The sequence below is a fragment of the Cucurbita pepo genome, chromosome LG01 (genome assembly GCF_002806865.2).
Source record: "Cucurbita pepo subsp. pepo cultivar mu-cu-16 chromosome LG01, ASM280686v2, whole genome shotgun sequence".
Taxonomy (NCBI): domain Eukaryota; kingdom Viridiplantae; phylum Streptophyta; class Magnoliopsida; order Cucurbitales; family Cucurbitaceae; genus Cucurbita; species Cucurbita pepo.
In genome coordinates, this window is record NC_036638.1 from 7,680,326 (window position 1) to 7,693,965 (window position 13,640).

A 13,640-nucleotide genomic window follows, 5' to 3' on the forward strand; every position below is an offset into this window, starting at 1 on the left:
TTCTTGATTCTGCTTGTAACCCTCCTAGCTATCCTTTACCCAAAGTTTTACCCCTGGAATGGATAAGCTGTGTTTGAAAACCATATTTATTTCAATCTTTGCCTCCAGACTTGAGGACTATAAGGGCTTTGCAATCTGTTTCTTTGCTTGTATGGTTGAATTTCCAGCTTTTAATGAGTTATGGCTTTGCAGAATTCGATTCTTTTAAGTGTTATCCACGCAAAATTCTTTTGATTATTGGATGAGTGTTTATGCATGAGAGGTTTAGAGTCATTCGATTGTGTTTTATTTTATTTCTCGTCTTTTGAAAATATGCATACTTGATGGTGTTACGTAAGTCATTTCAAGCCGACTCTTATTAGAAAGATGATTGTGTTGATAGAATTAGTTAAAAAAAAGTGTTCCTCAGGTGAAACTGAGGGGCGTAGGGTGCAGGGGGGAGTAATTGGATAAGCCTGCGGTCAAACTTCTGTACAGCCTTTTTGTTGGCAATAAGTGGTAAAGCTTCGGCCATGTGTGAGTATTTGGTACGCAAAACTAACCATCATAATTCTATAAAAATGTAAAATTTGTTATGATTTGAAACAAATGCAATTATTTTTGGTTGAACCATAACTAATGGTCAATTATGGTCAACCTAAAATTTTAATTACATCAAACTTGATGTTAGAATCATATTTCCCTTCTTTTATTTTGTACTCCAACCGTTAATTTTACTTAGCAATATTTTAATATTCTCATAAAAGGACATTATAATACTCAATAATGAGATTTTTTTCAATCTAATCATTGATTCAATGATTTCTTTCTTCCTGATATTTGTCTCAAAATTATTATATTAAAATTATTATATTAAGTTTAAGATTTAGGAAGTGAAAAATTATGATTTTGTGCGAATATGTGCTTGCTATATGTTCATATGTGGTTTTATAGTTTGTAAAGCAAATACATCCAACAAACTATTGGTTTCATATAAGTTTATGCTATCTTTGGATGGTGAATGACACAAGTCTACGCCAACTGACACTACTCAAAATGGTTGATTTTTACTTGATTGGTAAGTCACAGGATCATAGGATCATTTTGCATGTATAAGTGTTCTTTAATTTTAATGATAATTGACATGTATTAATACTTTTTACCTTAAAATTAGAGTTCAAATCTCAATTATACATTAAATTCGATGCAAAAAAGTTGGCAAATGGTTTTTCTTCTTTGTTTTTAACCTTTAGAGAAATATTTTGACTTTTGTAAGCCTAGAAAACTTAAAACAAACAAGAACGTTAGTGATGAAAAGAATTGTAAAGTAGGATAAGAGTTACTTGTACTAGATAATTTTCGAGCCAGATTTTGGTCACCTACCGACATAGTCGATCTTTACTCATGGATTTTATCAAACCAAAGGCCTCAGAGGGGATGAGCTCTTTACTTAGTGGCATGGTAGCAAGCTCAACATATCCAATCATGGAGTGGTAATGCTCCATCGCCATCATAGTTTCTCTATTTTGGTCACGAATAATAGTCTCAATACCCACCTCGTCCTTAAGCACATTATATCGAAATTCACCGGTATGAATAGCGAGGTCCACCTTTAGATGATAAAAATGGAAGTATTGGGACTATCTTAATAGCAATCATAGGTGCCTCATTAGAGGCGGTCGGTAGGTCCTAAGGGAGAAATATTTGAACTAATGGATCTATATTTTTATGAACATAAAATAAAATAGAATCTTTTTATGGTGAAATTTGGCATTCAATTTTTTTTTTTTTTGTTCAAATTTCAAACGAATTGATCAAAAGTTTATAATCAAAGAATACTCTCTCTATACTCTCTCTATTGGTGAGAACTTTTGGGAAGCCCAAAACAAAGTCACGAGAGTTTATGCTCAAAATAGACAATATCATACCATTGTGGAGGTCTGTGATTCCTAACATGGTATTAGAGTCAAGCAGAAAGCAAAGCCATTGTTGTTGGTCTATCAGCTGTATTTTTATTGTTTTTTCTTGAAATTGAAGGAAAAAATTATTCTAAAAATCAGGGCGTTGGAAATGAAAAATCATGGGAGTTGTGGACAAGGAGAGAGGAGAAAAAAGTTTCCGTAAGAATACTGGAAGATTTTTGCTTCTTCCGTCCACTTGACGGATTTGGAAAACATGTTTTATATTTGGTGGGGTTAAGATTGTGAATCACTGATCGTATTCGTGTTCTTCTTCTTCTTCTTCTTCTTCTTCTTCTTTCACGAATGCTCCGGAAAACTGCTCGTATTTGCAATCATTTTCCTCTCTGAGCGGAGAAAGTTATTTCATCGTAAAACTCGGTGAGTTGCTACTTCTGTCTTCGATGATTTTGCTCAATTAACTCTCTGCGCAACTCACCGAATCTGGCTCCGAAGTTCCGTAACTTTCTTCTAACTAGTTTGCCGAATTTGAATTTACATTAGATTAATTCTATGATTTCTGTTTAGAAATTTTAGGCGATTATAATAGAACTTTCGAGGTTATTGTATTTGATTCTTGTATTCTTTCCGTGTTCATAGCATTTCTTGTCTTGCTTTCGCTCGCTGTTCGAATCTAATCTCCATTGCCGAAGATGCTGTGGTTTGTTTAGTATACAGATTATAGACTCGGTATTTCATCGACGGATTGTGAATCGTTTACTAGATATTAGCTAACCTTATCGAAGGAAGCAAGAATAAAAGTTCAGGTTTCCTGTTGGCATTTTTTTTCATATAAATAGGTTTTAGGATTCGGTGGAAGTGAAAAATCGTTCGATGTGTTGCGTTTAGACTTTCTAACCCTAAGTTTTCGTATTAGCTCAGCTATTTTCCTTATTCTTGGAGCAGGAAGTTAAAGAAATATATGCTATGTTACGATAAGCTTTCTAGGATGAGATCGATTCAGTCGTTTGGAGTTCTATTTGTCCTGTAATCTAAACTTTGGTATGTTTCTATTGAATCATGAATCTGCTCAATCTCTCTATGTGCAGATATATTTGTGTTCGTCGAGTGAAGCTGAAAAACTGATAGCCCAACATCGGCATTGGGCGAACTTTAATTTAGATCAGATTATTTGGGGTCTGTAATTTGGTCGCAGATGGGTGCATCTGAAGCAGCTCTGCAAATCTTTTCAGGAGTCATACCTCGTGCAGTATGTTCAAATCCGCATTCGAACAATTTCGACTCCACATTTTCGTTTAAATCGCAAGTGAAATTTGTGAAGAAAAGGATCCTGAGAAATAGGCATTCGTCAAAATGTTCGAGTAGGCTATTACGAGGGATAGAGACAGGCTTTGGTGGGAAAACGAGATGTAGTCGTCGTCTGTTATATAGTTGTAGATGCCAACAAGCAGAAAGTGCAGGTGGTACGACTCCAGAAGGTGGAAATGGATCGTGGTTCGTGGACAGTACAGAGACGCTGCATCCAATCAACAGCATACCAAATGGATCAAGTGCTTTGGAGTTTCAAGATGATCAGTTTGCAAAACAGGAAACCAAGAGTTCAATTTCTAGTGGCACAAATGGAGCAGTTGGAGATTCCTTTCATAAGATTAGTATTGAGTCCATCGAGGATGAGGCGTGGGACTTGCTTCGGGAGTCCATTGTTTATTACTGTGGCAGTCCGATTGGAACGATTGCTGCAAGGGACCCGACTAGCTCTAATTTACTGAATTATGATCAAGTCTTTATACGTGATTTCATACCTTCTGGTATAGCTTTTTTATTGAAGGGAGAGTACGATATCGTTCGAAATTTTATCCTCCACACGCTTCAGTTGCAGGTAATCTAAAATGTACATATATTCATCAATCAGTTAGCTCATGAAGGTCGTGTTTAGTTACCTTCCATTGTTTTTACTTCTCTGATTAATGCTTGCAATTTGTTATTTCATAGAGTTGGGAGAAAACTATGGACTGTCACAGTCCTGGTCAAGGATTGATGCCTGCTAGTTTCAAGGTCCGAACCGTTCCTCTAGATGGTGATGACTCAGCAACAGAAGAGGTTTTGGATCCCGACTTTGGGGAGGCAGCAATTGGCCGTGTTGCACCTGTCGATTCAGGTACATTGACCGTCATGTATTTCCTTTAGAAGAAAAGTTTATCCATTGTATTTCTATATCGGAACGGTCACTCACCTGTCTCTCTATTAGGATTGTGGTGGATAATTTTATTGCGCGCATATGGAAAATGCTCGGGCGATTCCTCAGTTCAAGAGAGAATTGATGTCCAAACTGGGATCAAAATGATCTTGAAGCTGTGTCTTGCCGATGGCTTTGATATGTTCCCTACTCTATTGGTAACTGATGGTCCTTGTATGATAGATCGCCGTATGGGAATTCATGGCCACCCTCTTGAAATCCAAGTAAGAATCTACCAAGTTCTTCAGCTCTCTCACTTTTAATTGCTTAATGTATTCAATGGTTGCCATGGCATTCTAAAAGCTTTCAAATGAAATCGATGTTTTTACTTTATGCGCCTTAGATTTTGTTTCACTGATCATAAATCTGTAGCATGGTTTGTGTTCTATAAATTACATGGTAGAAGTGTAAAGATTTATTATTTTTTCCTCCTATGTAGGCACTTTTTTATTCAGCATTACTTTGTGCACGAGAGATGCTTACTCCTGAGGACGGATCAGCCGATCTTATCCGTGCGCTGAACAATCGTTTGGTGGCTCTTTCGTTTCATATCAGAGAGTATTATTGGGTTGATTTGAGAAAACTAAATGAGATTTATCGTTACAAGACAGAAGAGTATTCATACGATGCAGTCAACAAATTCAACATCTACCCAGATCAAATTCCTTCGTGGTTGGTGGAATGGATGCCTGATAAAGGAGGTTATCTAATTGGAAATTTGCAACCAGCTCACATGGATTTCCGATTCTTTTCTCTGGGAAATTTGTGGTCCGTAGTAAGTAGTCTTACTACAACAAGCCAGTCTCACGCCATTTTGGATCTCATTGAATCCAAATGGGGGGATTTAGTTGCAGACATGCCATTCAAGATTTGTTACCCTGCTCTTGAAGGTCAGGAATGGCAGATTATCACCGGCAGTGATCCCAAGAACACGTAATTTACTCGACTTGATACTTTTGATACTCATTAACGAAAAATTTGTCCCTGTTTTCTTGATATCGATATTGATTTCTGTTAATGCAGGCCGTGGTCGTACCACAATGCAGGTTCGTGGCCGACATTGTTGTGGCAGGTATGTTACTCTCGAATTTCTGATCTTACCATTATGCTTTATATGGAAGTGTTGTTCTTGGTGAGGTAATTAAACAATACTTTAGACCCTTAAATACAAGCAAAATTCCATTAGAATTTGAGGTTTAGAAGCACGTTATCAGTTTCTATATGGGTAGTTCGCTTTGTTCTCTATAACAATCATTTTGTTAAACAATCTATTCAAGCTTTGGCACAAATTTTGTATTCCTCTATTTGAAACTCTCCTTGACAACAAAAGCATATATAATATGGATACATTTATGTCAAATACAATGTTGAAGTGTGTGATCTTACCCTTCTCAGCTCACAGTTGCATGCATAAAGATGAACAGACCAGAAATTGCAGCAAGAGCCATTGAGATTGCCGAACGTCGTCTGGCTAAAGACAAGTGGCCTGAATATTACGACACGAGGAAAGGACGGTTCATTGGAAAACAAGCACGCCTATATCAAACATGGTCAATTGCAGGATACCTCGTGAGCAAGCTCCTGCTTGCCGAGCCGAGTAAGGCGAAGATGTTAACAACTGAAGAGGACTCGGATCTTGTCAATGCCTTCTCTTGTATGATCAGTGCCAGCCCGAAAAGAAAGCGCGGTCAGAAAAGCTCAAATCCGACTTACATAGTTTAGGTTGTTGCCCAGAACAAAGCTTGGTGTTATATATTAAGCCACTACTTTGAAGTGGGTGCATCTGGAGTTGGGAGCCAAGGGGTTGGCTGGCTGGCTGCTACTCCCCAAATTTATGCTCTAAACGTATTGAAATTGGATACTTCATATAGGCAGTTGTGGCGTATTTGTTAGCTACCATTTATTGAGTGGGTAAGTCGAGTTTATGCAGCCTTATTCACATATATATTATAGATACACATATTTAACTTTGTCCGACTAACGATGCTTTGTTATATCCCTCCTTGTGGGTGGAATCTGTAGAACCATAATGTAAATTTATATCAATAATTAAAATAAATCTTGTATGGTGTATCAATTGTTTGAATAGGTCAAGTAAGATGACTTGACCAAGGACCAATTTTCTAAGTTCGTGAAGAAATAAAGAACCAAACCCATCAGAGATTTTGACATTTTAAATGGTATCTACGACTAGTAAACCTAAAGATAAGGGTAGTTAATTGATTTATTTTAGAGCTTAGGATTTATTAGCTAAAGATAGGGTAGAAAATTTACCCTTTATTTTGGCATCATCCACCATTAGTCCTTCCTGTTTCTCCTTGTGAAGAACCAAAAGAACTCGAGAAGACACCCCACCACCCGAAGTGTATCAATCTTCTTTTGATTAATTGTGAAAATGATCTTTAGTTGTTGGAGAGGGAACTGCAACAGAGAATTCACAATGGCCTCCAATTTTTCGAATTCATGCCATAGCAGCAGCAATTCCTTGTGATCGATATAATAGCAAAGGCGTTTTAAAGCATCCAAAAAATTAAGACTAAATTTATAAACTGAAAAGAAATTCGACATTCAGCTCATCATAACACAGGGATAATGTTGGAAAAAGACTACATTGTGAAAAACAAAAATTCCAATCTAAAATCTTGAAGAATCTCTGAACAACATTCGACTTTGTCATTATACTTAATCGAAAAGACTGAAGCCCATATCCTGCAAAACAGTGAACAGGGAGTTAGAAGAAATTACATGAACTATAAAGATGGTGAATTAAAGAATAGATGTTTGTTCTGTGAGGTTTTTCGGCCTTACAGGCAAACATTTAACGTTTCATAAGGTGGGGAATCTCTAAGCATTTCCTCGAATATATTTTCGTCAGATTATTGCTTTCATTGGTTAATAATAATGTGAGAATTTCGACTGTTAACATGCAATTCCAAGCAACATTTTCATAAAGATTTAACAAACTTACATCGTCTGATTCCTCCTTCTCTTCAACCTTCTCTTCTTTCTTTGACTCTGCAGCAGCAGGGGCAGCCGCACCGCCACCACCTCCAGCAGCGGCAACTGCCACAGCGGCACCTCCACCAGAAGGAACAGATGCTAGCTTTTCTCTTCCGGATGCAATGAGCTCTGTAATATCCTTACCCTTAACACTAGACATCAGAAGCTCGATTTTGTCCTCATCAACTTCCGCTCCAACTGCAAAATGGTTCCGGAAAGAGAATTATGAGACCATTCGAAATATTAATCTTTCATGTAATTCAATATCCAAAGCAAATGCGATAAATGAATTCATACACATAACATTGCATTAGAAGAAAAGAATTGCAGATTCAAAACAGAAAAAAGCATCGAAAATGAGAGCGTTCCAAATAACAACAATTAAAAGGATATCAAATTAAACCTAAGAATCAGTCTTCAGTATAATTGCTCTATTCTCTTAGACAATCGAGAAAATGTAGGATAGATACAAATTACATATAATTAGAATATAATCATATCCAGCCACAGATAACAGCCATTCTTCCTATTGTTTCTCAAGCATGAATTGATTATTACAAGAAAGCACGCTAAAGCACGACAATAATGAAGACAATCAGTAATCAAATACGTATTAACTCCAAAAAAAAACGATAATCATTTAATAAAATTTGAAGCCGAACAGCTCAAAAGAAGAGAGAACAAACTACAATAGCTACCGCAAACCATCAAAAGCGAAACTCCATAGCTTGACATAAGAATTGAAACGAAGCAAATCAAAGAACAATAACCTAAATAACAAAACAATCCTATAAATCTAAAATCGAACCAAAAATTCCTTCAAACCTTAACGATGAATCGAAAAAATAAACAAGCGGGGAAAGAGCGAGATGCGGATTTTACCAGATCCAAGAATATCCTTCAAATCCTTAGCAGAAGGGCTGGCATTGCCTCCCAAAACGGCGAGCAAATAAGCAGCTACGATTTTCATCCTTAGCAGGAGCCAATCGGAATCAGGAGAAGGAAAATGAGAGAGTTCAGTTAGGGTTCCGTAAATGAAGTCGATGGCTTCAAATTATGTTATATAGCGGCGAGAGAGGTAGGGTTTCTAATTCTTTCAGTTTCGAGAATTTGGAAGCACCTGGGCGAGAAGATTGCGCAACTATCAATGTTTTGGGCCGACAGGATTGAATCTGGGCCTAATTTAAGTAGCCCATCAAGCCCAACCCATTACTTCCACCCTCGTCTATATATTTTTGTTTTAATCTTTTAATTTTCTGAAAGAGAGAAATTTATGGCAAAATTTTAAATATTTTTATATTTTTTAAATAAGTTAAAATGTTTAGTATTTATATTAACATCAATGACATTTTTTTTTTAATAAATATTTTTTTGTATGATGTAATACAAAAATATAAATTAATCTCTTATTTCGATGTCTAATTTATAGATATGAAAAACTAAGGTTGAAAAAATTGTTGTCAATGAAAAGTAATATTATTATTATTATTATTATTTTATTTATTTATTTTTTTTTAAATGTAAATTTTCAATTTTAAAATTTATTTGGAATCAATTCTAAATATTTTAAATGCTTTTATAATCACTTAAAATTCATTTCAATAGTCATCCTCAATTTAAATTATATATAATTTTAATTAAATTTATGGAACTCAAAAGTCCTCTTAGATACCAATATTTGAATTTGTCTAAAATTTGTCTCAAATTCTAATTGATATCCCTAAATCTCGAACAAGAATGCAAAATGTCATAGTCCTGTTAGTTCGAGGTGTGTTGCATGTCAAATCCATCATATTGTACTACTTTATCACTTTCTTTCATTGTTTTCATGATGCATAGTTTTTTTATTGTATTTTTTTAGGGGTATGAATTTTCGGTAAAATCATGTCTACGCTCGGTAGACTTGAAATGTCTTGTAACGTACGATAAGATGATACTTCATAATGTACTAAGGGAATACCACTAGTCATCAATTTTTTCTAGTTTATCCAAGTCTTTTCTGAAAATCTCTCTACCTCAGTTTGTAATCCTTCTTCTCAAAATGGGACCAAATGTTTGAGTATACGTCGTCGAATTTGAATTGATGACTCACTTAGTAGTGAGGGTGAATGTTGCACGATTGTTTGCAAACATCTTGAGAAAGTGCAATTGTGACATGAAATACATGGTAGACTTTTAGGCACGAGTTTGTGTAACGTGGTATATACAAATATAACGCAAATCGAAAGTCACCTCATCCCAGGCTGTCTCATTCCTAATTACCTCATTTTCAAATAGGTAAATACATCGTTGAAGCACGTGCAAGTCAGGCGAGCCTCCTTGCTAGAATTGCTCATAAACAATCAACAAACCAAAGAATTCAACAACAAGAAGCCATGGAAGGCATTCTTCATTAAATCATCAATCATCTCAAAAGCAAAGGTCAAAATGAACAAACAATTGGGGCAAAACAAAAACGTATCTGTAGAATAAAGATAAGTTTTAAGGTAGAAGGTCATGCAAAAGACGCTCCAATAAAAATATTACAAGACTAAATTGCCAAGTTCACGTACTATTACAACATTATTAGCTTCAGGAAGCAAAGACCTTACGCAATGAACAGCAAATTTCCATGGAGTAAATTTTAAGCAGCAGCCACAGTCTGAGCAGATGCTGCTGGGGCGTCGTCTTCCCAGTAGGCAGTCTTCTTCCCAGTTTTCGAAACGGTTTGGAAAACTACATCGCGACTCACATTGCCTTTCACAGTCACCTTTTGTGCATCTATGTCGATGTCAAATGTTTCGACACCTGAACATGGTAGCCAAGCACTTTGAGTAGGAACTAGTTATTTGTTCAGAGGGTTCATATTGAATTGGTAATAACAAAGGTTTATGAGATTAGACTAAAGGGTACTCGATTTCGGAATATTGATAGATTTAATACCCACCAAGCATCATTCAAGTATTCACTTTAAAAGTTGACGCATGGTCATCAAGCATATTATGTCCAGCATTTCCCAATATGCAAAAGTGGTTTACGCGTTCAAAAGTCTATATATTAGTGAAAGAGTAATGCCTTAGCTGCTAGTTGTGGCTGCAATCTTTTCTTGCATCCCAATCTTGTGGCTTGTTGGGAGTAGGGGCATCCAAACTTGCCCAACCTATACAAGGGGCTTGGAGATCGAGGGTTTTCTGGGGGAGATACAGTAGAATAAGCCTGACTCTAACAAGTAAGCAAGTAAACTAACATATTTCACCGTCCTTTTGAGTTGTAAGCAATGTCCCTTCGCTCTGAATATCATGAACTTGTCTAAGTCAAACTCTGATTGTTGCGGGAGAACGTTCTAGCAAATTTGATTTTTTTTTAAGCTTATTTTTTCCACTATGGCTGGACTGGATTACAAGAAAAATGGTTACAGCCAATTTTGCAGCTAAGTATTACTCTTAATCCAGAACTTGTTACCGTTCTACAGAGTACAAAATGTTGAAACATGCAATATCGAACTCCAAAACTCGACCCTCATGCTTCAATACATAGATTACACATCAAACAAGAGCACAGCACATCATGAGACAACTAAAATTTAGCAAAGGAATAACAAACCTTCCAGTTTCCCCAAGACCCTTTTGACGGCTCCAACACAGCCCTGACATGACATAGCAACCTTGAGGACAGTAGTCTGCACAAAAACAAATTCCAAACTGTGTTTATTAATAGGGATCGAAGAACTCAGCTAGAAGAGAAGAGTGGAATACGGACTGCCTGATACCAAGAAATAGTTAGCACTTAACAGGACAAGAGTACTTAATATCAACGGTCTTTTATCCAATTCCAAAACAGAAATTTACTCATCCAAGTCTATCTAATGGGACTTGTATCCATGAGTTATATCCATAAATATTCTCCCTGTTTTTCAACAACTCCAGCTTCCAAAATTAACATAGATTAAAAATTAAAAAAAAAAACGCACAAAATAGAGCAGAACGTTCTAATTTGGTTAATCGGGAAAACATTCATCAATGGCCAAACAAATTATCAATATATGATCAACGTAAAGCTTCCTTTGTGATTGATTGACCAATTGCTAACCAATAAATCAATATGCGATACTAACGAAATACTTCTATGGAGCTCTCTCAGAAGTAGATCTCATTGGCTCGGTTACAGTGATTTCCCTCACTCGTGTCAGATTCACATTAAATGAAAAACCAAATGCATAAATCCTCAGGGAAGTAGATGAAAAGAAAAAAGTCAAAATGCTAGAAGACTTGAGCATGTGCAAGTCCGAATCGCGAAATAAGTACAATTTATGCAAGATATCAACACTCGCGCGAGCAGTTTTTTCATCACTGTGGCTTTTACGATTTCTTTTTGCGCATAAAAACATCCGATAAGTTATCGATTGAAAAATTTTCAAAAAAAATCCTTATAATTCAATCGAAACAAACGATTCGTCCTCCGAGCTGCAGATTTGAATTTCAAAAAGAAAAAGCTTGCGTATCTTCGATCTCCAAATCATACGAGAAACGGAGAGAGAAAAACAAAAACAAAAGATAAGGATGAAAAATGGAAATGAATCTTCAACAATCGGATACACGAACAAATAACCCATAGATTCGTAGCGTACCTGAGACATCGTTACAGATTACAGAAATTCAGAAGAGAAACGAACGAAAATGCAATCGAAAATTCGCCCTCGCCGATCTCTGCGCTACTGGGTTTTGCCGGGCTTTCACGGGGCTTTAATAGACTCTGTCTAATGGGTCGGGTCAACCGAAATTTATAATAATTATAAAAGGCCGATTCCTAACAGGATAACTTTCCGATTTAAACTACCAATCAAGGGCCCTTTCGTCATTTCACATCCTCCAATAATAATGATATCCGCCCAACCATGTCCATGACTTTTATTATTTTATATTAATAATAATTATTATTATTATTTTAACCAATTTTTAAAGAGTATTAATTTTGAAATTTATTGCCACAAGTATAATTAAAACTCAACTCTGGTACAATTTTTTTTTAATTATACTTGGGTATACTCTCTAACACAATTCTTTTCCACGTCATTTAATAAAAGCAAAATTTAATTATATTATAAATTTAAAATTTTGTAAAAATCATTGATTTTCTTTGTTTCTTTTCACAATTCAAAAATCATCGACCTAATTAAAATTATAATATTTTATCAAAATAGATTATTTTAAAAATAATAATATTATAATTTATATTAATTTTAATTCAACAAGACAAAGGTGGAAATTTACCAAACCACTTTGACTCTCAAAAAAAATTTAAATTTACCTTTCCTCTCCACTTTAAATTCTTTACCAAACTCTACCCAAAAAAATTAATAAGGAATCTTTTTTTAATCCTCCATAAATATTTTAAAACATATATAATCAAACACACAATAACTTAAAAATTTAATAATAGATGGAATGTTTAAATATTTAGTCCTTCCTTTCAATGTGTTTTTAGTTTTTCGTGCGACTCATGTGAATACGTGAATAAATAATTAGAAAATTTATAATAAATAATAATAATTAGATTTAACTTCAAAATATTTCAAATAATTTGTTTATTTCATCGTAGAAGTTTTGTCATGCCGGAGGGATGTCANAATATATATATATATATATATATATATATATATTAAAGTCAAATATATTACATGGTTCAATGCATTCCTTCGATTTACAGATTGAACAACATGTGGTTTTATATTCTATTTGGTTCAATAGTAGTAGCGTGGAAATGAGTTATCGACCGTCACGCTACGAGTTATCGACCGTTGAGACGATGGTAAATATCTCAAAATTTATTTACATTTCAATTTATTGTATGTTTTCTATTTGTTATAATAAATTAAATAAATATATTAAACTAGTTTTAAATTATTTAGATAATTATAAATTTAGTAATCAAAATTCAGAAAGAAGGGAGACTTTTAGGTGGAAACTTAATCAATCATTAATTAATATTTTTTCTTTGGCATGGGACCCTATTTACTTTAATGTTATGGCGAATGAAACCAATGTGATAGCTAAAATAACAATTACAAAAAAAAAAAAAAAAAAAAAAAAAAAAAANAAAAAAAAAAAAAAAAAAAAAAAAAAAAAAAAAAAAAAAAAAAAAAAAACTTGATGATTTGATTTTCTTTCTCTAGTCTATTCTATTGTAATTAGTCCGGTCCCTATATGTAACCATCAATCACCGGAACAAACGTATAATTAGGTGAACATATATTTGAGAGCATAATTTGAATTGTTACCTATGGTATTAGAGTCCGACACTGGAAGGTAACAGTAAACTTAGATGATTACAAATAGTATAAGAAGTAGACACTAGGCGGTAACAGTGAGCTTGGACTGTTGCAAATGATATCAGAATCAGACACTGGCGAGGTGGTAACCCGTTTGACACGGAGGGTGTTTATATTTATTATCTATTAATTGAATAATTTTGATAACTTTTTCAAGGGGAACATATAATGAAGCCCCTAAGGCCAACCCTTCTGAATA

The 13,640-nt window shown here is 34.8% G+C and overlaps 3 protein-coding genes across 3 annotated transcripts; 1 reads left to right on the plus strand and 2 right to left on the minus strand.

Moving 5' to 3' along the window:
* The first annotated feature begins 2,054 nt into the window (after positions 1 to 2,054).
* Positions 2,055 to 6,211, plus strand: LOC111795340 (neutral/alkaline invertase 3, chloroplastic-like). The gene is made up of 7 exons (XM_023677699.1): positions 2,055 to 2,318; positions 2,987 to 3,777; positions 3,891 to 4,056; positions 4,147 to 4,358; positions 4,574 to 5,067; positions 5,158 to 5,206; positions 5,530 to 6,211. Exons 2-7 carry the CDS (start codon positions 3,094 to 3,096, stop codon positions 5,854 to 5,856), a joined length of 1,932 nt encoding a protein of 643 aa, XP_023533467.1. The 5' UTR covers positions 2,055 to 2,318; positions 2,987 to 3,093; the 3' UTR covers positions 5,857 to 6,211.
* A 434-nt stretch (positions 6,212 to 6,645) lies between these two features.
* Positions 6,646 to 8,211, minus strand: LOC111795356 (60S acidic ribosomal protein P2-1-like). The gene is made up of 3 exons (XM_023677725.1): positions 8,017 to 8,211; positions 7,103 to 7,332; positions 6,646 to 6,843 (listed from the first exon to the last, which is right to left on the minus strand). The coding sequence occupies exons 1-3, from the start codon at positions 8,102 to 8,104 to the stop codon at positions 6,817 to 6,819; spliced, it is 345 nt and encodes a 114-aa protein (XP_023533493.1). The 5' UTR covers positions 8,105 to 8,211; the 3' UTR covers positions 6,646 to 6,816.
* Positions 8,212 to 9,505: 1,294 nt separating this feature from the next.
* On the minus strand, positions 9,506 to 11,883 carry LOC111788625 (copper transport protein ATX1-like). Its single transcript, XM_023669030.1, has 3 exons — positions 11,741 to 11,883; positions 10,717 to 10,792; positions 9,506 to 9,921 (listed from the first exon to the last, which is right to left on the minus strand). The coding sequence occupies exons 1-3, from the start codon at positions 11,747 to 11,749 to the stop codon at positions 9,758 to 9,760; spliced, it is 249 nt and encodes an 82-aa protein (XP_023524798.1). The 5' UTR covers positions 11,750 to 11,883; the 3' UTR covers positions 9,506 to 9,757.
* Positions 11,884 to 13,640: the final 1,757 nt, after the last annotated feature.